Source organism: Lissotriton vulgaris, chromosome 3_1, assembly GCF_964263255.1.
Source record: "Lissotriton vulgaris chromosome 3_1, aLisVul1.2, whole genome shotgun sequence".
NCBI lineage: Eukaryota > Metazoa > Chordata > Amphibia > Caudata > Salamandridae > Lissotriton > Lissotriton vulgaris.
In genome coordinates this window covers 2088750534-2088776602 of record NC_141689.1, presented here as the reverse complement: position 1 = coordinate 2088776602, position 26069 = coordinate 2088750534, and the positions used below count along the sequence as shown (strand labels likewise).

Here is a 26069-nt window from a genome sequence, read left to right as displayed (position 1 = left end):
TTTCGGTCGGAACCCAGGCTCCCATTCAAGTCAATGTTGTTCGGAATCACGTAATCGGTCGGCCGGATTCACCGAACCCAGGTCGGTCGGAACCGATTCCGACAAGGAGTCGATCGGATACTTTCCGACCGACATCGTGATGAGGCCCATATTGTTTCTTTAACTGATATTAGGGCAGGTCAATCCAATACTGTTGAGACCGTGCAAGGATCCATAGATAGGCCACAATTAGAGATAATGTTTTAAAGAACATTACCGAGACAGAGATAAACACACACTTTTCTGGTTTACACGCCAGCCAGTGCTCTAGAAGTCAAGACAAAATCTGCTATGCATGGATGGTTTCATGACAGGATATTATCAACAAAAATATTGTGACACAGTAAAATTGAGTCAAAAATATGGCCAGCAAAATATGGAGTTTATATACTTTGTATGTGATCACACAGTGACAGTCACCACTGTGCAGTTATATTTAGGAACTAGTTACTGTATGGAATAGATTTTTTGGTTTGCTAATAACTTTGGTGCCGTTTGACGAATCTTCCCAAAGTTTTCCGAGTAAAGTTCATCCACATAAGCTCCTTCCTGGAAAGCTTCAGGGTGATCCATCAAGCCGGGTCTAAGTAAAAAGAGGGGTCCCAAAATGCAATTTCCACATGATTTTTTAGACACCGCAATAGCCAAAAGGACTAAACAGAATTACACCAAATTCTACACAAAGCTAGAAAAATAGATCTTTACCCAGAAAGTGTTCTTTTTGGGGTAAATCCGTACAGTGGGTTTTGAGAAATTAAGGAAATTTATAGATCCCTGGACAGTTGGAATCATGGGACTCTTTCAAGGGTCCTGCGGGTAAGCAGCTTCAAAATATAGAGCAATTTGTTTTACCAAGCGGGCCTTTTTCCTGTTGGCTACTTCACTCCCACAAGTCCAGCATGGAGAGAAATGTTATGCCCGCCATTGCAGGACACGAGGACTCAGTGCTGTATCTTGGAAATGATAAAAAATAAGGCTTAAGGGGGCAGAGTAGGGGTACCCTACTTCCTGGACCTTGTGGAGATCCCAGAAAACACCCCTGACGCCAAATTTGAAAAACAATTAAAACATTTTGGCTTGGGGTTCCAGCAAGACTCTCACAGAAGCCAGCAGAACCCTCTTACTCCCCCCAAAAAAAGAGCAAGCATGGGTGTCTGTGATTGATTTGACCGCAAATGGGTGATTGGCCCTGGAATCAACCTACAACATGCACAGCTTTTGGACGGGATGTCCACTCAGTGTGGGTTGAGGGCAGGACCTGGCTGCACAGGACTGAAAGCAGTGCACAGCGATGGCTGGCTACCTTCAGGGTTTGGGCATTTGGCCCAGTTGCATGCCTTCCCCATGAATTAGTTGGGGTTGGCATAGTTATGTATAGTAATAAAATCTTACTTAACGTTGACAAAAATCTAGGAATTCACTAAAAAAAAAATATTAAAGGGGCATTATACTCATGTATGGTAATATTATCATATTTAACATTTTTTTAAAACCCTTAGAAATCTGCTGAGGTAAACAAAGGTTTAAGTGAAGTTATGGTTAGGTGAAATGCCAGTTAAAATGTAACATTTAGAACTACATAAACACTGAAATTCACTAGTGTTATTTCGCTGAAATAACTATAAATTGTGCCCTCGACATGTGCTGCTTATGACCTCACACATTACATCACTCAAGAGATGCTCTATGACAACATTGAAAGCATCAAAGATGACACTGAAACTTACATCATTGATGATAACGCTGCGTATGGCAGGGGTGCTAGTTTTACGTACTTCAGGTAACTTTAACTGGTGAATTTCAGTGATTTTTTAGATTAAAATATTATGTTTAAACTGACATTTTCAACTAACTATAATGCCACTTTATCCTAGATTTTTCAGTTAACAAATATAGCATTATATGTAATTATTTTACCTCACTAACATTTAAACTTTCAAAACAATGCAAATAAAAATAAATGTAGTTTTAATTAAATTAATAATGTAAAATACATTTTACAAACAAGAATACGCTGCACTCTTAGATATCCGATATTTCAGAATTTATTCTGTAGAGATTCACCAACTCCTTTCAGCCCTCCTAGGCCTTAATCAATTAAATATCGGATATTTAAGAGTGCAGCGTATTCTTGTCTGTAAATAAAGAATATATATATATATATATATATATATATATATATATATATATATATATATATATATATATATATATATATATATACATCCAAAGATTACCCCGACCACTTCCAGCAAGCATCTGGCGAGGAAGGAGACTCAGGCCTCTGCAGCAGATTTTCAGGCAAAAAAGAACTTTATTGTTCACATCTCACGACGACTCGTTTCGGGCTGTGCAGCTCTTGATCGCATTCATATATATATAAATTATCTACTGGCTGTCGGCAGTGGATAGTTATACTTAGGACCTAGTTACCATAGGAAAATCTCAACATTCTATTCCCAATAACTTTGGCGTCGATTGACGAATCTTCGTGAAATTTTCAAAACTTATGGCCCGCTCCGGTCCGTTTCTATCTTGAAAGTTTCGGGGTGATTCAGCAAGTGGGGGCCAAGAAAAAAGTGGGGTCCCAAAACATGTTTTCCCAATGCAATTTTCCATATGAAACTTTAGACATGGCTGCAGCCCGAACTGCTGAACGGAATTACACCAAATTTGGAAAAAAGGTAGCCCTTGGTTCAGAAAAATCGCACTTTGTTAAATGGTGTAAATCTGTTCAGTAGTTGCTGAGAAAATCAAAAAGAAAAAAGTTTGGATATCTAGAGGCACGGAAGATCCGCACACCCTCCCGATCACAAGCTGCATGCTAATTAGCTGTCAACTCTCCAAACCAAGAAGCTTTGGCAGCCATCTTGTGCCTTGGTAGAACAGAGGCACAAGAAAAGAGAAAAACAAACGCAAAAAACATGAAAAGGAGGCAGGGTAGAAACACCCTGACCCCCTAGGCCGCAGGAAACGCGGAGGATCTGCGGATCCGGCAGCGCAAAAAAAAACCAAAGCACGGACTCCCGCGCCTCGTTAATATTTAGCCCCCGGTTGGGCCAAGTCCCAGAGGCAATCTTTATATTGTAATGGGGGTCCCAAAGAGGCCCCAAGCCCCAGTGACTGCCACCCTGCTTGTAAATAAAATGGGTGGGCATGCTCAAAGTCCCCCCAAGCCCCGGGGACCGCCACCCGGGACTTTAAAAAATATTTGCGGGGCTTACGGCCCCACACATCCCCGGGGACTGCAACCATCCAGGGCTTGTGTTTTTAAAAAAAAAAAACAAAGCTAACCTGTGTGGAGGGGCTTGAGCCCCCCCACATGCCCCAGGGACCACCACCTCCAATAGGCACTAAATATGCAAATTGGGGGGTCCGTTACGGCCCCCCCAGCTGTGGGAACCACCACCTCTCCGGGGCTTTGCTAATGTTGGGAGGGGGGCCGCGCGGCCCCCCCTCCTGGAGCCCTGTCATGGCCCTGGGGACCGCCACCCCCCAGGGCCGGTTCCTGCAGTGTCCTGGGGTGCCCACCCCCAGGACACTGCAGTTTGCTATGCCATAGCAAACTCTGCTTTGGTTTTTGGAAGAGAGAGCAGGAAACCTGCTCTCTCTTCCAAAAACCAAAGCAGATTGCTTTTCCACACGGGGATCTGCATCTTAGCAGCTGCCCATGAGGAAAAGCAATGCTGGCTCCCGCAGGACGCGGGGAGCCGGCGGGACCGTGGGGAATAGGGGACCCCCCACGGTTCCCAACGGAGAGGGTCAGCCCTGAGGCTATTAGTGTAAGCACCACTGGAGGCCTCGGGAGGGCTAGTTTAGGACACCTAACTTTAAGACTCCTAAACTGAGAAAAATCCTAACTTTAAGACTTTCGGTTTTCACAGAAGGCATTTAGGAGTCCTAAAGTTAGGACTCCTAACTTCTGTGAATACCGAAATGAGTAAGTGCCTTCTGTGAGTACCAAAGTGGTAGTAAGTTTAGGATTTTGTCTTACGTTAGTTCTGTGAATCAAGCCCTCCAATCTTAGCAACTGTAGGGAAAGTGTTTGATTTTGAAGCTGTCAAATTTAATATTCCGACACCTACATTTACAAAAACATGAAAAGTGTTGTACTTTGAAGGGGTTAGGTCTACTATTCAGACTCCAATCTGAGCTATAGCAGGGAAGTGTTGGATTTAGGAGAAGTAAGATTTACTCTTTCCACACCAGTATTAGAAACAGTTGGGAAAGTGTTGGATTTTGGAGGGATAACATATACAATTCAAGTTCCAGCATAAACAAAAGCAGGGAAAGTGTTGGAAATGCAAGGGTTAGATTTAGTATTCTCACCATGAGATGAACAACAGTATGTAAATTACATTGAAAAATATACATTTCATAAAACAAAATAAATAAAAAAAATCTAAATAATGCACCATTGTTGTTTATTTAGCTTTATTTCACAAAGAAAGCTAAATAAACAACAATAGTTCAATTTTAAACGCAAGCTAACAAAACTCTCACTTCTAATACAAACAAATGAAAATAAATGCTCAGTGGCTATCTTTCTCTTTATATTGACATTAACAGTGCAGTTCCTTATGTGGCTAATAAAGGTCTCTCTACAACTCCTCAGGGACACATAGAAACAGTCTATGGTACTACACCCTTTCCTTGCTTCGTGGAATTTCTATAATTACTTATGCAACTTCTGATATTTCTGGACAAAAAAATAAACCTAACACATTTTTTCATTTGCAGCGCCAATAGCTCTAACAGTCAATAATGCGAGACCTATTGCATTGTAAAGGGTTGTTCATGTAGGTCCAGAATCGGAAATGAATGAAGCCATGCTGACCTGCCAAAAGGCACAACCTCACTTCAAGATGTTCAGCTGGTAAGTTTGTACTTGTGCCAAACATTCCACGTAAAGAAAGGTTATCCAGGCATTCTTGTACAATGCCAGTGGCGTGTGGGAGGAATAGGAGGAGCAGAAGGGGAGCACTTGCTCACGTCTCATGCTTTGAAGCAAAAGAAGCTGGATTGTGGTGTTCTTTCCTTCACGCCACACCCTACAAGTGAAAAAGCACCAATTTCTTTTTTAAATAACTATTAAAAAATGATCACACTCATGGTCGTCTACTTATCCTAGCTGGCTACAAGTCCTTTGATGGTCTCCAGTCATAGTGAGGGTCACATTTTGCGATCTACCTCATTAATAATCATGTGCTAGTTTGGATTATGACTCATTACAATTAGGAATTTTACAACCTGACTTATTAGTACACAAGACAGTCTATAATACTCTCTACTGGTCACAAAAATAGTGTTCTAAACTTTTGTACATCTGGTCCGAGGCTCCTTCCGCTTACTTTTTTCAGCCCGGCACTATGGAGGGCTAAAAAGTGTCCTTTCCCCACCAGGCGGAGACTGAGGAGGTTTTTGTCTCTTTCTTCCACTGACTTATGGGCCATTATTTCATAATCTGACTGCTGCTTCAAAGCCTTTCATAGACTGGTCAGTCCACAAGACCCCTGCCAAATGGGGACAAGATGATTAAGATCACATGCCTAAGGGAAAATATGTGTAAGAGGTCCAATTTCAAGAGTTGGTGCCCCTCAATGGAGAATGACTTTGTATCCAAAAACCAGAGCTAGACGGTAAAGATACCTTCTATGCCTAGTATGGATCCCTACCAGCAGATTATTTTCCTCTTCATCACATATTAAAACGGATATTGCTAAAACAGAGGGAAAATGCGGATACATCGGGATTTCCAAGATTCCGGTCAAAACTTTACCATTCTCTGCTGCCTCTTTTCTTCATCATCTCTGGCTTCTGAGGAAACTTTGTTGCCTGATGCCATCGTAAAAGTAGATCTGGCACTAAAGTAGTCACATGCATCATTCAACTTATCAGCATGCAGCTTTCAAAAATTCAACTTTTCTGTAAGTGCTGAGTTTCAATTCCAGCAACGTTTTACACTCATGTTCATTCACTTCCTACCTTATTATCTAATGGACACGGGTGAAATTATGATCGTATTAATGCTTAATGTTCATGACATGTTGTATTAAGCTAAAAAGGTAGGAACTGATGGATGTTGACTGACCTCATTCCATAGCTGCAGTTCTTGTTCTGCTTGCCGCACCTCTGCTGGAAATGGAACACCTGTAAATAGATACATGTTTACTAATACACTGGACCAACTAGAAACTTCATTTCTTAAAACGTACTCAGACTATGTCTCATGCAATCCGTGTTACATATTTGTGCATCATAATAAAACATGCCTTAGCAAGAATTTCTAAGACCACAACAATTGCTCTATCAGAAATTACATTTTTACTGAGTAGTGACCAAACCAGCCGTTGTTCCTTTTTCTGTTGAAGTGACCCATTTAATTATGCAATCCCATTTTAAACACAATAGGTTGATTCACAAAGATTTTGCATGAGTAGGTGTGTCTTACTCTTGTATAACTCTTTCATATTCAGGAGTACTCCCTGTTTATTCCTTACTTAATTCTAGGCCCAATTTACAAAGTTGGATCTACGTACAGCTAACTACACACATTATAGATGTGTGCCTATTGCTGGGTGTAAATCCCAGCCTGGATAACATTTATTAACTGTATGCAGAGATTCACAAATAGTAGTAGGAGTAGGTCACCTCACCCCTTTACTGACTGAGGTACAACTCAAACTATAACTGTAAAGTTACTACTAGTAGCTATCTGGGTATATTTTAGCCATACATTTCCCAAATGTTGTTCTACATAACTTAGGGGGAGATCTCGGCCTAAACTAAGTACAACTATGAACTAATAAGAACAGAAAAACAGGCATCACTGAAAGAAAAGAAACACACAACAAACATTACTATTTGAAGCACATAAATAATATACCCCAGGCTCTGACCACTTCCCCTTGTTCTGTGTAGTATTCCACAGATATCACCTTAAATTGTGTTGTGTATCACTGTGTGTTTGTATGTGGGTGTTTGGGTCTATCAGTGTGTACAAATGTCTTTTTGGGATCAGTCGTGTTTTAAAGAAAATATTTCTAATCTACATATTTGTCATTTTCTATCCATGTGCATCTGTTATGATTACTTTTTTTAAATGTTATTTATACAGGTGTTTTCAGTGTTTACAGTTCCATGAAAAATGTTGTTTCATTATTTGTATTATTATATCTTATTTTAAAAATGTTTGTGCAAAGTGATATTTATGGTTATCTAAGTTTTCCAATATAAGAGGACCATTTTTTCATGTTGTTATTGGCTTGTTTATATGAACCTGTTTGGGCTGAACTGCTACTGGAGTAGATGTGGGTTATTTTGAGGTAATTGCTACTGAAATGCCCACGTGTAGTACTCCTCGCTTAATATTGGAATTCAGGAGTAGTTAAAAAATCTTTGCAAATTGTACCCAAGGTAAAGAACACATATAGCGGTGACTCTGCTTGAACCTTAGGGAAATCCATTTAGTAGTATGTTAAGTAGTACTTTTTTCGTAAGAGGATTTCCATTTTTAGTCAGAAGCACTAAATAGTCCCGCCCACGTGAGCAGACCCCGGAGCACGGATTTCTTTTTATAGTCATAAGCACTGAATACTCCCGTCCATATGAGCGGACCCCGGAGCACTTTTTCATAATATATTTTCTAACTGGTAGATTTTTGCATTTCTTCAGAAAGGTCAGCAGAACAGCCCGGGACCAGGGTTCAATTCCCAACGCGGCAGGGTCTTGGACCAGGGTCAGCGGACTAGATAACTCGAGATTCGATAATTCTCACCTCGGTGCCTGCTCTAACCAGGGATAACACTCGGCAACTCTGGCCATTAGCTTGCCTCATCTCTACAACGGCCCCCCACATTCGCCGGGGATGCCTGGTTTCACCTCGGAGATACCCAGTATGGACCATTTCACAGGGATAGCCAGGACGGGTTCCCCAGCGGTCTACAGCGCCACGACGCCTCAGGGCAGCAGTGCGCTTTACAAGACACATACAATTGTATTGGGTGATAAAATACCGAATTCTGAATGCCTGTAGCACTGTAAACAGTACTACCTAAATCTGGGATTTACCGAATCGGTAAAATTACCGATTCAGTATTTTACAGAATCGGTAAATTTACCGATTCGGTAAATTTACAGATTCAGTAAAATAATGGCCCCTACATCTCAATCATCAAATAGTGGTCGGTAACGGCCGAATTCGGCCGTTACCGACCGGTATTTGGTGACCTACATCGGGCCCTGAGTCTTTAATAACCCAGGGACCACCAGTACCCCATCATGCTCAGCAGGTGGTAGTTGCTTCAGTTCTTTTTTCCGGCTCCTACTGACAGGACCCTGGAGCATTGAACTCAGCTAATTTTGGCTTTTTTCCCACAAAATGTTCAAGTAAATATTTCTAACATCTATTTCATTCAACGGTTTTGGGCTCTCCCTGGCTTTTTCAGTTTTTTCCTGACAGAAAAATTTAGGTATTTTCTCTTTTTGACAAATGCCCAACCTGTGGCAGAAAAAAGGCTAAAACAGACCCTCATGAGGTTTGTATGATCTGCCTACTAGAGAGTGATGTTACCGAGTCTTGTCACCACTGCAGGAAGTTCTCAAGACGCAGCCTGAAGGACAAGGAGAAAATTCGCCACCATGGTACTGAAGGGCAAAGAAGACAGAATCAGTCTAAGGTGGGACCTCAGGGTGAGGAGAGGGTCAGTCCCTTACCGGGGCTCTGTCATCTGTCTCTGGAGGGCGTGCCAGGAAAAAGACGGCAGAAAAACACCATTGTTCCTGGTCGACGTCGAGAGGATGGATGTCAAGGAGAGGTATGGCACCTACCTGTTTGCTGTCAATACATGCTGAGGAAGCATCGTAGATTATCATCGTGGCAAGGTTTATCGATGTTGATAACAACATAATTGACGCACAGGCCTCGTTCGATGTCAAAGAGTCCATCGACTACCTGGCCCCACAATGGTCACCATCAAGATCCAGATCAATGTCAAGTCAACGTCAAAGGTCTCTGTTGAGGTCCTTACAGACGTCGAGGCGCCATTGACGATCACCGTCAACTAGCAAGTTGACACTGAGGTGTTTAGAACGGTCGACATCAAGAACTCTGTCAGTTTCATCACGGCTACAAGGGGCAAGGAAAAAGAGCAGACTTATTTTTTCAGTTACAGATTCGGAGTATACCAGAACATACTCCGCTTCTTCAAGAGTTGAGCCATGTTCTCCTCCATCAGCACCATCTCCTCCTCCACCTCCTCCTCCACCTCTGCCACCACCTCCTCCACCTCCAGTACTTCCTACACCAGCGCCAGTCACTCCTACATGGAGGCCCAGATCTCGGTACAGAATGCGGCATCATTCAAGCTGCCACCGTCAAAGCCCAAGGCGCTCCTCTCTGTCTTCCAGATGCTCCCGCTATTGTCACTATTCACGAAGGTCTTGGTCTAGACATCACACCATGGATACATCTTCAACTTCTACGAGACGATGGTCTCCAACACTTTCAGATTCTACACCTCAACGCATATCACCAGTAGATAATATCACCATATTCCAAGAGGTCTTGGTGAGGGGAGCTGCAAAAATCAATATTGCTATTGCTATGTCGATTCCAACTTCTACAACATCAGAAATATTTGAGACACAGGTCCGCATCAAGACCATTACTCCCACTAGTGCCAGGTCTCCTAGAACCAGCTATGGATCTTTTCGTGACTCCAACCTTGTTTAAACCAGCTCCATCAAGGCTACAAAAGAATTATCGCTCGCTGGAACAAGAACCTGCCTTTCTCTGTACTGACCCATCTCCAGACTCAGTTATTGTGGTAGCTGCAAAAAACCACCATGCCACTACTCCCACTTCTACAGTGCCTCCTGATAAGGAAAGTCAAAAGTTAGAATCTGCTGGCCGCAAAGTTTGTAGCACTGCAGCAAACTATATTCAAAACAGCTAGTGCAACTGTATTTTTCTGCATGTAAGACAGGACACTATGGGAATCCATGCAGCTGTTTGCTGAACATCTCCACAGAGATAAACAAGAAGACTTAATGGATATCCTAAATGAAGGATTAATGGTTTCCAACCAAATCATTAGTGCTGTAGCAGACTCTTCCCTATTAGTGGCATGTGAATACTCCCACAGCGTTGCTCTGAGAAGACATTCTTAGCTTCACCTCACATCCCTCATGCCAGAGTCTCAGAGGGTATTTCATCTCCTATTATCTGGTACTACCCTCTTTGGAAACCACACTGATGATGAGATGGCACAAATGAAAGTAGAAATGCAGACTCTCTATGGCTTTTTAGAGAGCCAGAGACCAGAGGAAATATTTTAGGCCCTACCAATGCCATTTCTATTCTCCGAGTGTTCAAACCCCTCAGTGGTAACAGGTGTGCCAACAACAGTAACAGCACTAATGACCTTATCAGCCAAACCAACGGAACAGACTAGAGGAAGATCCACCCAGCATCCTGCTCAAGGAGGCAAACAACCATCAGGATAAAAACTGTGATAACTGTGTTCTAAATATTGTGAAAAATTTATATTGTCTCAGATTCACCAGTCCTCCACCGTCCATACCTCCGAAACTGTCCAATTTCTAACTCCCATTGCTACAATCAGAAGTCAACATCCCCTTACAAAAGCAGGGAGTGGAACCTGTTCTTCACAAATAACAAGGGCCAAGCATTTACTCCAGATACTTTCAGGTGAAGAAGAAAGACAAGAACAAATTCAGACCCATACTCGACCTCAAAACAGTCAACAGATGGATTGGGTGAGAAAAGTTCTGGACGCTGGCATTACATCAAATCTATCCCCAATTACACCAGGAGAATTGTCTCTGTTCCATCGACCTTCAATGTGCATACTTTCATAGTCCAATTGCCGGAAAGTATCAAATGTTCTTGAAGTTCATAGTGGGGCAGGACCATTATTAGTACCAAGTATTTCTATTTGGCCTGAAGTCAGCACCCAGAACATTCTCCAAGTGTGTGGCAGTAGGTGCCGCCCATCTTAGGAAGCACAGAATACTCGTCTACCCATATCTAGAAGATTGGCTAATTGAGGTGTTAAAGTTTCAGAAAGCCCAGCTTCATTACAATAGGACTTGCAATTTCCTCCAAAGGTTAGAGCTTCATGTCAACCTCAGCAAGTCAACGCCTATCCAGGTTCAAACCTTATATTATCTGGGAGCCTCCTTCAAAAACACAATACAGGCAAGAGTGTGTCCATCAGAGAAGAGATGCTTATTGAATCTTCAGAAATTAATTTCTCTCATAAAAGCCTCTCATCTAACGGTGAGAACAGTATTGTCTCTTGGCTTGATGGCATCCTGCATATTCCTCACACCGAATGCCCTACTCCACAAGCGACCTATGCAGGATTGTCTCAAGGAGCAGTGGGACCATCTGACGGGCAATTGGGAAGACAGGATAAAACTGTCCCTTCCTGCAAAACTGTCCCTGAAAAGGTGGTGCTCCCCAGCCAACCTGCTTTAAGGCATACATTTTCATCATGAGTCTCCTCCTCAAACAATAGTGATGGATGCATCACTACTGGGATGGGGAACCCCCATGTATCAATTCCAAATTCGGAACAAGTGGTCCCAGAACGTGGAGATTGATATAATATAATATGTCATCTCTAACTACGCGCAGTCCATCTGGTGCTGAAGGCATTTAGCCCATCGGTCAGACGTAATTCCCTGCTTTTTCAGACAGACAATACAACTTCCGTGCACTAGCTCAACAAGCAGGGAGGAACGAGGTCCAGGACCGTGTCATACGAAGCCCAAACAATCTGGATGTGGCTCGTAGACAGAGACCTGACGATCATGGCAACAAACCCTTCAGGTGTCTAAAATGCTCAGGCAGACTCTCTCAGAAGAGTTCTGTAAGAAAACCACAAGGGGTTCTTACATGATGACCTCATACAAAACATCTTAAAACTGTGGTGCACTCCAGCCATTGACTTGCCCGCCACCACAGAAAGCAAAAAATGGCAAAGATTTGCCTCAAGGTATTTCCAACAAGGGGCACTAGGGACCACCCTATGGATCGGCTCGTCCGGCAAATTTCTCTACCACTTTCTGCCAATTTCCTGAGCCAAGATGATCCAAATACCTCTAGAGTGTCTATGCCAATGGTGGTTCACGGATCCACATCTCAAGCTGCCATGCAGACTAGACCTGCAAACGAAGTTCAGAGGCCAGATGGTCCACTCCAAACTTTCCTCCTTAGATTTGGCTGCATAGCTCCTGAGCTTGTTCAGTATGGACACCTGCATCTGCCACAAGACTGCATGGACATCCTCAAAGAGGCTAAGTAGCCTTCAACACGTTCTGCATATGGCTTCAAATGGAAGAGATTTTGCATGTGGTGTTCCTCTAAGAACGTGGACCCTACAACTTGCAATGAAGATATAATTCTTCCATACCAAATACATTTGGCAATATTTGGCTTGCAAATCTCTTCAAGGTTCACTTGTCAGCTCTTACTGCCTATAGAAAATGTCCTTCACAAACCTCTTTTTCAAAATGCCTGTGATCAGGGATTTTCTAAAAGGGTTGAAGAAGTTTTACCTCTCATTAGTCGTCTTTCACCTCCCTGGGTACCCAATTAATCCATCCATGACATATGCAGGACTCTTTTGAGCCCATTCACAAGGCATCTGTCATGGAAAACAGCTTTCCTTTTGGTGATCACATCAGCCCCCAGGGTTAAGATCCAAGCATTACTCTGTCATGAACCATACACAGTTTTTCACTCTAGCAAAGTAGTTATGAGAACTCACCCGATTTTCCCCCCTAAGGTTGTATTGGATTTTCCATATTAATCAGACAATATCATTACCAACATTCTTTTAGACTCTCTCTACTCCACCTGAAAGATCTCTTCATTCTCTAGATGTGAGAAGAGTCTTGAAGTTTTATCTTGGGAAGACCCGTGACATGCGCAGATCAAACCATTTGTTTATCAACTATGGTCCGGTCTGTACGGGATTAGCCACTTCCAAGCAATCCATTTCCTGATGGAAAGTTTCATGTATCCTATAATGCTATCAATAAGCGAACAAGACACTATCAGCTAAGCCTAAAGTGAACTCCACTAGAGGTAAAGCTGCTACGTCTGCTTTTCTGAGGAATACCCCTATACCGGATATTTGCAAAGCAGCCATCTATCCATACAATTACCAAGCACTATTGCCAAGACTCTGATGCTAGAGCAGACGGTCAAGTAGGACAGGCCTCCCTCAGAAATCGCTTTGCCTGAATGGCTACCTTAGTTTGTCTTCTGCTTTCTCTACTGCTCTTTTTAGGGATGGCTGTGCTACTCTATTCAGCACGTGAGAGGGAATATTTCCTTACCTGTAACTCGTTCTCTCGTAGGGTGATTTCCATTATTGTCATAAGCAACCCTCCACCCTGGTGGAGTGAACAGAGGTACCATGGGACCTAAATATTATCATGCATTGCCTCAAAAAGAACTGAGGCAACATCCACCTGCTGAACATGATGGAATACTGGTAGTCCCTGGTTTCTTAAAGGCATAGTCTTTATGTTAACTAATATCATGACAGCCTATGGGACTACACTGTCCTGCTCTCCTTCATGCTATAAAAATGGGTTTGTAACAGAGATTTATGCTGTTTTCTTACAACATTGTGAAATTATACACATACACTTTCTCCTGCCCCATTTTTTGTAAGTGTAAGTTGAAGAATTAGCCCATTGAAGCCTATTCCATAGTCTGCATAATATTTTTCCTTCTTAAGGGACACTGCAGGTCTTCCTGAAAAAAGGCAACAATCTACAATTAAGAAGATATATTATGAAAATGTGCATCTTACAGAGCATGGTCAACCAGATCCTGGTCTCCAAACCAAGTCTCCCAACTTCAGTACCTCCTATCTAGACAACATCACAGTCTTTGGTTTTAGCTGGGAGGACCACCCGTGCCAACTCAGTGAAGTGCTTCAGCCCCTGCAGAGGTCAGGCCTAACTATCAAAACCATTAGATGCCAGGTAGGGCAGGGTCCAGTCGTCTACCTGGGCCACCAAGTGGGAGAAAGCAAGGTGCAGCCCCTCCAGCTCAAAATCCAAACCATCCTGGCTTGGGAACACCCCAAGACCCAGACAGAGGTGAGAGCCTTTTTTAGACATGAACAAACGCTTTCTTTTGACACTCTGAAGGAGATCCATTGTGCTCAGCACCTGTGCTCAAGCCCCCAACTTCTCCAAAGAATTAAGTGTCCGGATGGACGCCTTAGAGCATGACATAGGGGCTGTACTCCCACAGCTGAATGAAGAGGGCCTGGATCAACCTGTAGCCTCCATCAGTAGGAGGTTGCTTCCTAGGGAACAAAGGTGGAGTGCAACAGAAAGGATAGCCTTTGCAGTGGTCTGGGAACTAAAGAATCTGAGACCATACTTTTGTGGTGCTCACTTCTGGGTTCAGACAGACCACAGACCCCTCGGATGGCTAATGCAGACAAAGGGTAACAATCCCAAATTCTTGAGGTGGTCCTAAACTTTGTGCCTTCAGACCTCCTGTTTTTCTGACTTCGTTTTTGCTGGCTTAGGACTCTGTTCACTTTACCACATCTAACCAGGGCTAAAATGCCTGTGCTCTCTCCTTAAAACATGGTAAGATTGGCTTATAACCAATTGGCATATTTAATGTACCTGTAAGTCCCTAGGAAGGTGGCGCTACTTGTGCCCAGAGCCTATGACATAAATGCTACTAAGGGGCCTGCAGCACTGATTGTGCCACCCACTTAAGTAGCACCTTAAACAGGTCTTGGGCCCGTCATTGCAGCCAGTGTGTGCAGTTTTAAACTGCCATGTCGACCTGGCAAAATAAAGCTTTTGGCAGGCCCAAACCTTCTTTTTTAATACGCATAGGGTAGTCCCTGGAGGGCCCATTGAGCAGGATGCAATATGTTTAAATATTTCGACATGCACTTTTAAGTTTTACATGTACTGGTCATGAAAAACTCTTAAATGTGTTTTTCACTACTGCAAGGCCTACCTCTCACATAGGATAACATTGGAGTTACCTTATTACAATTAATAAGCTGACACGTCCAAATGGGAACAGGCAACCCATTCATGTTTGGCGTCTTTGGAATTGTAATGAACAATTCTAACGTATCTTAAAGTTAGATTTCAAATTACAATTTTTGAAAATGGCAGTTTTAGAAAGTTATCATTTTTCTGCCTTAGTCATTTGATACCTGCACTTTGTCTCCAAGACACATTAATTGGTGTAGCTGACAGTTGGGCATTGTGTATTCCTCCTATACAGCCATACACAATAGAGTACTTAGGAGTGCCTGGATGGGCCATCACTGGCAGGATGGGAGGGAGGAGCTGGGCACAGCCCTATTTACACTAATGCTGTGTCCTGCCTCCACACAGAGGGCTGCATACCCCATGCAGTTAACCTGGAGCTAGGGCAGGGGAGGCAGGGCACCTGCGCTCTTCAAAGAAAATAAGCTCCCCCCACTTCAAAGGCAGAACTGGGTATATGTATTGGACCTCACATGCCACCTCTTCAGTACACTTCTGGACCTGTGGATACTCTGCCAGGATGAAGGACTGCTGTGCTGCTGAAAGTACTGCCACTCTGCTTGACTGCTGCTCTGCTGTGCTGGCCTGCTGGCTGCTATCCTCCTGCTTAGCCGGAAAGGACTGGACTTGCATCTGTTGAACCCAGGGCCATCAGAGTGACTCCAAGTGCTAGATGGCTAGCCTTCTATCTTGAGTCTCTGGTACAACAACCTCGACCTCAGCTCTAACAACCTCGACCCCAGCACCTGCCCTCTGCCATTTGAGAGTCTACCCTGCCAATTGGTGCCACCTCAATCTTGGATTTTTGAAAGTGGGGCTAAGGTGCTCTGTCAGCCTCCGTGGAACCAGTGGAACTGACACATCTCCTTTGCTACGCAGCGCAACCCTGAGCAGAACTGATGCATCGCCACTGTTGCGTGGATCAGACCTGCATCACTTCCACAAACTGCAGCCTCCTCACAACCACCGCTGCTTGATGCATTCTCCGTGCAGACCCTTGCATCCCTAGTCAACGGCACTCTCAATGATGATGATGGACTCTGCATTGCAGCCTCACAGCTCATCGAAACTGATGCATTGCCCTTACTGCGCAATGCATCCTTGATGGCAGACATTGCATCGTAAGCCCCTGTCGATGGGATCCTCAACGATGATGCAGGACTTTGCATCGCAGCCTCGCTGCCTCTCGGAACCGCAGTTCGCTTCGGCTGTGAGACTCATCTTCAACGTGGACCCTTTCAATGCTCCTCAAACCAGGATTTGAAGTACTTTGTTCAGTGGGCCTAGATGGGTCCCTGTAGCAGGCCTGCACTCCATCAGTGTCAGCCCGAATTTGTGACTTTGTCGTGGTCCAGCGTGACCAGATATCCGCAGTTGGTGCTTTGTGCTTTTTTGGAGCTATTTTCACTAAAACCTTTGAAATTGCGTAGCTTTAGTTCTACTGCTTAATTTTTGCCATTTTGGTCTTGTTTTAATTATTAAAAAATAAAAAAAATCTAACTTGGTTTGAGATTCTTTTTGTGGGGTGTTTTTACTTTATTACAGTTTGAACTGTTGCACAAATACTAGCAAGTGCCATGATACTAGAGGGTTGAGCACAGGTTAATTTAGGGTTGGCCTGTTTCTCACCCTGACAAGAAATGTTGCTGCTTCTTGGCCATGTCTCATATCCCTGTCAACCAACAACCCAATTTCTTACATCTCTTATTGAATTATCACATTCTGTTATCATGAAATCATCTATTCCTATACCTGCTTGATACCACAATTATATTCTATGTCATCTGTAATATGTTTGATATAAAATCATGTTTTAACTGCATGCGATGTTGCTTCTTACTGTGTTTTCTCCTCCTGCAGCTATTAGTGTGCTGTTATATGGGAACAGTTGGCAATTAAATGTGTCTTTTGCTTCTGGTATTTTGATAGCACCATCTCTGATCTTTATAACTTTTGATTACAGGCACAAAATGTAAGCATTAAAAAACTCACAGCTGCGTTCTTCGGTCGAACCTGACGTGTCCTGTCTTCCACGGAGCTCTCCTATACTCTTTTAATAATGGCTTTATTTGAAAGATCTCTAAAGTAAGGATCCTCCCCAGGGACACCTTCTACCTTCTTTGGAAGAGGGTCAACACTAAATTTGTCTCCACACTCCAATAATCTGAAGGGTACACCCACTCTCCTCTATACTGCTTGCCCTAGATGGCGCCAGTTTTATACAATTTTTGAGAGTGCAGCACATTGAACTCATTGGGAGAATCCTTAATCACCTTTGGTAACATTCCGAGAACACACCTCTAGTATTTGTGAACCCTTTTTCTCCAGATGATTGTGAACACCAGAGTAAATGTAAACAATAGCGTGTTTGTGGACCAGACATAATTGTGACTTATAGTGGGAAAACTGTTTTTGATTTTTCCAATAATGAAAATTATGAAAATCTTTGTATGAAAGTGTAAATAAAATAGAGGATGGAAGAAATCTACAGAAAACAGAAGGGTCAGCTCATCTACATCTCCTTCTCCATCTACTTTCTTGGTGGGAGACAGGAGAGGCCATCCTAGAGTATCTCCTTCAAATGCAGATACTGTTGATGGGAGGCAGCCAAGCTCTCCTGCCAGCAACAGCTTCCTACATTCCAGAAACATGCGAATGCCAATGATTCCAGCCCCTCCATAAACAGCTTATGCTCAAAAGTTGAGCTGCGCATTTTCACCTGATTGGTAGGGGCCACTGTGGACCACTGTCTAACTGCCATGAATTGAGAATAAAAGCTGGAGTTTTCCCTTTAGCTTCATGAAAACCATTATTGCCTTCCAAGACTTTAGCTGCCTGTCTTCTAAAGACGGAGACTTAGCCTTAAGCTAAGATGGGCGAGTCGCCCATCAGCCTCTAAACTGGACTGTGAGTCTTCAGATGTAAAATAGCCCATCAAGCATTCCAATGTGGGCACGTACTGGAAGGTGGAATTATACACCAAATAGCCAAAAGCATGAGGTGAGAGACATATTCCTTTGCCAGAATCCAAAGCCCACTCTATGTATATTTTAAATTATTTGTATCATTGGTAAGAATGCACGAGTATGCTGGAAATGTGTTCTGGGTTTCTCCCTGAAGTGTGGAACAGCTGCATGGACCAGGTAATACTGGTCATTTTCTGTGCATTTATTTCTGATTCTGGGGGAGAAAAACACTGTAATTTTCCTCCTGCAAAGAGCAGGTAGAGAGTGTCAGTGGGAGGGCTGCTAAAAGATGGGAGGTTGGATGCAGGATGTCAGAGCAGACTTTAGCCTGACTGTGGAAGCATTGCTTGCTCTTACCATGCTATTGCAGGGGTAGGGCAAGGGTTGGGTTGTGCTGCTTCCTGCGGCCGCTACCCATGCTGCATGAAAGAGAGGGTGAGGTCCCCTGGCCACAGAATAATCTTGTCTGGAGTTTGTTGAACTGCTAATTATGGCCGTGCGTAGCAGGGATTGGCTGCGAAGATTGGCTGTAAGGAATGGCCTTCGGTAACCCCCTACCCCTAACCTGACATGGGCAGTCAACCCTGACTGTGAATTGCCGTCTGCGGCCTGTGACCAGACCCTGTGTCCACCCCACAGGAGTCTATTAAAAAAAAAAACACTGCATATGTCCTTGAGCCTTGCACAGCAAGGCTGCCTGCTGCCGGCAGCCCTGTGCTTTCCATGCCACTAGGTCCCTACCACATGTCATGTACGCTGGGGGTCAGTCGCTTGTTGTAGTTTCTCCTCTTGCCTTTGTTTTTTTGAACTGTACACAAGTCACTAATCATAATAGATTCGATTCGCAAATTATTCACAAAATAGCGGTTGAATCTGGTGCCTAAAATCGGGGATTGGGATTGATTTATAAATTGCAAATGACGTACTGGTTTCCATGGTTTTCCCCTGGTGTGAGTCTTTCATTTTCCATGCTCCTGAGTATATCACTGCACTACCCTGTGGTTACACACCTGTGAGGTTCGCACCCAGTTGCCACTAAAAATATTTTCCAAAACACAAAAATGACGACTTGGAAATTGATTTACAGTTTTCAAGATGAAAGAAAACAATCCTGACAGCCCTTCTCCAGTTAATCACATAAAAAAAACTAAGGGCAGATTAACAAGCCCCCTATGCCACTAGTACATCACTTTCTGTGACCACTTTCTGGTGGCGCATATTACTGCTTCATATTTACAAGGACAGGAAAAGCCACCCAGAGTGGCTTTTCCTGTCCTTGTAAATATGCTGCCTTTACACGCAGCACTTTGCCTGAAAGGGGCGTTCCATGGCTGTTGCTGTGCGTGTTCCCACGCAACTTCCATGGAACAAGACACATTTCCAGATTTACGAGGAATCATAAATCTGGAAATGCGTTTGAATGCTACACCACCCTAGGTTCGGTAGCGAGGCTGCATTCTACAGCACGCATTGAAAGAGGAAAATGCCGGTAGTGATTTGTTTTTGTGCAGGAAGGTGCCCCTTCCTGCACAAAAACAATCTCCCCATGACGCAGGCATCCTTGCACCATGGTGCAAGGGTGCCTATGCCGGCGCATGGCAGCAGTTTGTGCGCCAGCGCAGGGGAGAGCAGAGGAATGTGACATATTATTGTAAATATGTCACATTCCTGTGCTTTGGAAGTGCCGTAGCGTGGCGCAGCCAAAGGGCTTGTGTTGCCGTGCTGCAGCACTTCTTTGTAAATCTGCCCTAAAGTTAATTGACAGGAATCGCGAATCATAATTAACATTTTTATAGCGCACATATATTTAAAAGTGTTAACCTTTTTAAAACTCCCTTGACAACCTGTTTAAAGGCTTATATCTCGAAAACTACAGGACAGATTCAATTCAAGCCAGCAAAAGCGTGTCTTCTGATTTGAGTGTGCTTTTGTGCTAAGGCTGGTGTAAATCTGTTTAGCGGTTTGGCTGCAGGCGCATGCAAAATCTCCCAAGGGAGTTCAAATAGGAAAACACATCTTTTTTCAGCCCTCACCTTAACTTGTTTGTCCCTGCACAAATCTATGCAAAAATTGGCACACGTAACCTTACCGGACTACACAATGCGATTGTCAAATTTGGTGCAAAAAATGACTTTTCAATGGAAAATGAGGCTGCACCAACACTAAACAGTAGGTTGGTACATAGATAGACAGGTAAATAGATATATGGTATTCACCCAACACCTTTACTGAAATTATACACATAATTTAATCATTCCCTTTATAGTTGAATATTGATTATATGGTGTCATCAAATATTTTCTTTAAGAATTATACTGATTTTGAATATGAATCTATTTGCTCACATTAATGTAGCAGGGCTTGAAGCAACAGTTTTCCACATATTTAACTCAACATTTTAGTAAATGTTTCCTGATACTGAAGTGTATCAAGAAACACTGTACACTGTGATGAGCTGATCAACGTAAAATGTTATAGGCATACAATAGATTTGTATTTGGCGACACCCGTGTGTGAATTACTACATTTAATGGTAATTTAATTTAAAACTTGCCACTGTCACAGATTTATTTTAATTGTAATCACAGGCATAGCCAGTGCGTCATGGGTGTAGTGTCCCTAAGTCAAAGAGGACACTGGACACGGGTATGGTCTCAGCAGCACCTTTATTACATGACCCTTCACTTATCGTCCCTACTCTAATCTGCCTCTTTTCCTTACCCTCGCTCCTCCCCTTCCTGTTCCTCCCCCATCTTCTCCCACCAACCACTAGAGTGCTAAGTCACGTTCTTACATCTTCCCTCTTCTTGAACAAATGCAAAGTCAATCGTGCTGGCGACAGCTTGCTACCTCAGTGAGGTGTGAACATGTTTACAGTTCTTCAATCGACCGAGCATATTTTCGAATGGTTCGTTGCGGTTTCCAATAAGCTTCTGAGTTCTTGCCTCCAGACTCAACGAGATTATCGGGTCTCTGCCGAACATTACCAGCCATGTCACTCTCACTAACTAGGGTCCTCAACGGATTGGCAAAGGCGTCTTTGACTGCAGATGGGCACTTTTAGAAACGTGACACATTTCTCGCGATCCACTTATTTCAGACTCTGAAGCGATCATAGTTCTCTCTTGTTGGGTGAATATTAATGGCCCAGCTCGATAGCAGCAGTCTGTCATCCTTTGTGGATTTGGTTTGACTGATACCCGGTCTCCTTCATGAGTGGATGGGGTTCTGGCTCTCTTCCGAGCATCCGCATGTGATTTCATTTCTTTTTGTCTTTTCCAGTCAGGGGCAGCAAGGTCCTCATGTTCAAAGTCATGCATATCAGATTGGAAGGCATTATCTAAAGTGGGTATACTGGTCCTGATTGGTCGCCCCGACATGAGAGAAGCAGGTCACTTGCCAGTGGTCGCATGTGGAGGTGCTTGGTAAGTTCGCAGGGCTTCATTTGTTTCAATCCTGCCCGAGAACGACAGTCAGTTCTGGGACCCATTTACTGGCTCTGTTTGTCTCGCCCACTCCCACTCGTGTTTGGGAATGTTGAACTCTTTGACCATCCCGGCACGTGCATGTTCCTCTCTCATCCCCTTTTTATTGCTTTTGAAAATGATCTATCTCTGTCAACACGTTTTGCCTTCCTTGCAGAGTGATGAGGCAGTCCTTTCCCAACATTTTAGGTAATGTTCCATACATTCGTTTTCCATCTGCAAGCCCTTTGAGTCAGCCTCGCTGACCCCATCAGGGGTGACGGTATATTATTCATGTCTTGATATAACTGTGACTGACATGACATGTTGCGTGGTGGGGTGATCGAATATTCTGAGATATGTTGCTCTGGACGGGGAGAACAGTCTCTGATTCCATTGTGCATGCGGGTGAGTGATGCCATGGGGGTTTTCGTGATCTTGATTCTGTGGACCAGAGTGATTGAACAGACATGCCTTCTGAATCGGAGGAGTCTTTTACTGATTTCCTTTGAGAACGTTTCTTTGGGTGTGTCTTGACGGGTACATTTCTTGAGCTGGTAAGCTGTGACGAACTACTCTTGGAATCGGAGCTCTCTTTGGGACATTTCACTAGGTACATCTCTCGAAGTGCCTTCTGTATTATTGCAATGGAGAGATTGTTTGATAGCCACATGTTTATTTCTTTTGTTTGATCCCAGGGCATTTTGTCTTTGCCTCTCTCATATGATGTTGAATGTCTCCTCTCAGTTTCCTCATTGTCACAGGTGTCTTGAGTGCATTTGCCTACCCCTTTCTGGTGTCTGAGTGAGGTGCCCCATCTTATGTGTTTTTTTTCTTCTCGCTTGTTGGGTGCACTGACGTCTGTGCCATGGGTGTGATGTATCCCACTGTTTGATGCTTCTTCGGACACGACTAAGAAGTTAGATGAACAGTGGGTTGCTCGGGTGTGTTTGTGTACCGGTTTCCAGGGTTGGCATGACTTGTCCAGTTTTCAGTAGTTTGTCTTTTCTTCACACTTGTTGAGCTAGCTGTCATCTGTTCCATTTGTTTGGTCTGTCCCACTTGATGCTTCCTCAGAATAGTTTGTAAAGTTTCTTGAATGACTCCTTGAAGTTATATCAGTTAGGCTCCCATAATCCTGAATCGTCCCGGTCTTTTGTTTGCCATCCTCCACTGTCTTTTGTATTGTTGAATCAGAGTATCTCATGTCACTTTGTCTCTCCTGCTGTCTTGTCTCTAGTCTGCCTTTGCCCTCCCTCTTTCTGGTTTTTTTTGGTTTCTTGGGCTTAATTCACAGACATGGGAGATATCTCCTTTCTTTTATCTTCCTTTCCTGCATTAAGGTGCAATTCTCCTGCTAGTTCTCTTGCTTTGGCCCGCTCTCCAGCTTCAGCCCTCCTGATGATTTCCTTTAGCGAGAACTGCTTTTGAAGGATCTTGCACTTCGTGTCTGGTATTGAACAGCCCTCAATTACCCGGAGTCGAATTGCTTCCTCATTTGTGAATGTATTGAAATGGCAGTATTGCACCAGACTTTGTAACCTTGTTATGAAGTTTGGTAATGATTCCGATGGTTCCTGCCGTGCTGCGTTGAAGATGATATGTTCATGATCCACGTCTTCCTTTCTGTTGAAATGGGCGCGTAGCGTCTCTTTGAGTTTTCCATATGTCGCTGTGTCTGTTGCTGAGAATGTTCTGGTTAGTAGTAGCAGACGTTTCCCATCTCTTCGCTCACTGGTTGTTACAAGAAATTCATCCAGTGACTCCAGCCATCGGTTCCATTTGGGACCCAAATTCTGGATGCCAGTTTGTGTTACTGTGGGTGGCATTTCAATTCAGGGAATGGATTTTTGTGTTTCTTTTCCCATCGACATGATGGAGGAAAGGTCTGGTATGATAGTGTCACAGGACTGCTCACTATGCTTCCTGTGCTATTTGCTGACCCTCTTCGGTCGAGGTCTTGTGTATAGTTGTTTCCTTTGATTTTTGAGAAAACGTATGTAGAGGTGACCCCTGTATTTTGTCTGCCAGCTTCACCTTTTCCTTAAAGAGAGAAAGCCTCCCTGACATTTGTTTACTCGTGTTTCTAGATCATTTATTTTCTTTCTTCCTTTAGTTTCAGTTACTTTTCTTCACTTGGTGCTGAACATTTATTTAGGGACTTGCACTTGCTCGTGCTTGTTACGCTCGGGATTTACATTTGCTTGCGCTTGTTGCATTCTAGATTTGCATTTGCTTGTGCTTGTTATATTCGGGACTTGTACTTGCCGGTGCTTGTTGTATCCAGGACTTGCATCTGTTTGTGCTTATTGCACTCAAAACCTGCATGTGCTTGTGCTTGTTGCATTCGAGACTTGTATGTACTCGTGCTTGTTGCAATCAGGACTTGCATTTGCTTGTGCTTATGGCATTCGAGATTTGTATTTACTCGTGCTTGTTACATTCAGGACTTGCATTTGCTTGGGCTTGTTGCGTTTGACACTTGCTTGTGCTTGCTGTATTCACAACTTGCATTTACTTGTGCTTGTTGTATTCACGACTTGCATTTACTTGAGCTTGTTGTATTCAGGACTTGCATTTGCTTGTGCTTATCGCATTCAAGACTTGTATTTACCCGTGCTTGTTGCATTCAGGACTTGCATTTGCTTGTGCTTGTTGTATTCACAACTTGCATTTACTTGTGCTTGTTGTATTCACGACTTGCATTTACTTGTGCTTGTTGTATTTGGGACTTGTACTTGCTTGGGCTTGTTGCAGAACTCCAGTCGCTTGACTTCAAAATAGCCGCCCGCTATCCCTGACAGGGGATGGGTGGGGGGGCCTGACTCTAAGATGGCCGCTGCTTTCAAAATCTCGTTTTTAGCGAGATTTGGGTCCAAATGGCATTTCCAACTTTACTTCATAGTTCGTGCACTCACCGGGAGTGTGAGCGCTACGCTGGGCCTCTGGTCTTCGCGTGGCCTTCCTCTTCTCCTTAACGGGGCCTTCACTCAAGAGGTAGGACCGAGGTGGGCTCCCAACGCCCATACCTAGGTGCACATTTCGCACGCATCTGGGGTGGGCACCCAGCCGATAGCGCACGACCGTGCTGCAGGGGACAACGCTCCACGGGTGGACACCCAGTCAATAGCGCACGACCGCGCTGCAGGGTACAACGCTCCATGCGGCTTCCAGGCCATGGAGCTTGGTTCTCGAGTGCTGCGATGCCGTCGATGCAGGCTCCGCTGCGGCATTCACTCGACAGGCGCTCTCGTCGCGACAGCGACTTTCAATATGCGCCGCCTCAGGACAGGGTCGTCAGCTTCAGGGACTAGCTCCGAGGCACGGTGCAGTCCATCCCACCCTCGACAGTTGTAGTGTCCCTAAGTCAAAGAGGACACTGGAGAAGGGTATGGCCTCAGCAGCACCTTTATTACATGACCCTTCACTTATCGTCCCTACTCTATTCTGCCTCTTTTCCTTCCCCTCGCTCTTCCCCTTCCTGTTCCTCCCCCATCTCCTCCCACCAACGACTGGAGTGCTAAGTCACGTTCCTACATCGGACTAGTGCAAAGCAAGACATTCCCAACAGGCTGCTCTTTGAAATATATAATTCAGTAAAATCAGGTTTCAGTGGGCCCTTCATCCTGTAGGCCACAGGGCCACTGCACCTGCTGACCCAATTAAAACTACGCCCCTGATTGTAATTTAGTTAAACTCATCTTATTGTAATTTGCTTAAACTCATTAGTTACAGTAATACAACCATAATATTATAGCTTAGAGTTGCAGGCAGCAGTACTGGTTAGCAGGCAACTATCTACTTCAGCTATATATTTAGAAATGCAATAGTTTTGTCGATAAACATCAGCTTTTAGTTTTATGAAAATACTCATATTTTTCTATCAAATTCACAACACGATTTCCCCCAAACAAAAGCTAATCATTCTGATGCTTTTTCCCCTTTGGAGTAGCACCTTTTACATTTTTAGTAAATAAATTTCCATTGTCCAAATATAAATTGTTCATTTCCATCTAGTACTCCCATATTACACGGCTACATCCGGCTAAACTCGACCTTACATGCATACCTATCCAGTGCCATCTGAACGCATAGTCACACTGGACAGTTGCCGGGGGTGCCACGAGCTTAGGGGCCCCATGCAAACCAGAATTTAACACACATCTTCCATTAAACATTTTAATTCCTGTGAGTGGTTGTGTAGGCAGGACCCAGAGCACTGCTTTGCCTCGGGGGCATATAATGCTGTTAAGACGGCCCTGCATCTATCATCATACTACAGCTTACTGAACCACGAATTACCACTATTGTGACAGTGCCCTCTCTATACCAGTAGTGGCACTGGGGACCCTATGCCAGGGATGGACTCATTATACCCAAAGTAACTATCAACATTGCATGGGCAGCATTTGCGCCTCGTGGGGCCCATCTGTCATAAATGGACAAAGAATGGACAAAAATGACCATTAGTATGCCATGAGTGACCTAAAATATCAAAAAATACCATCAACGTGCCAGGGATGGC

At 43.8% G+C, this 26069-nt stretch overlaps 1 protein-coding gene across 1 annotated transcript in view; it reads right to left on the bottom strand.

Moving 5' to 3' along the window:
• NMU (neuromedin U) overlaps positions 1-26069 on the bottom strand; it is a 542180-nt gene that overhangs the window by 290627 nt on the left and 225484 nt on the right. The window contains exon 2 of the mRNA XM_086962634.1: positions 6131-6189. Within this exon, the coding sequence (XP_086818760.1) occupies positions 6131-6189 (59 nt within the window). The remainder of the gene's footprint in view (positions 1-6130; positions 6190-26069) is intronic.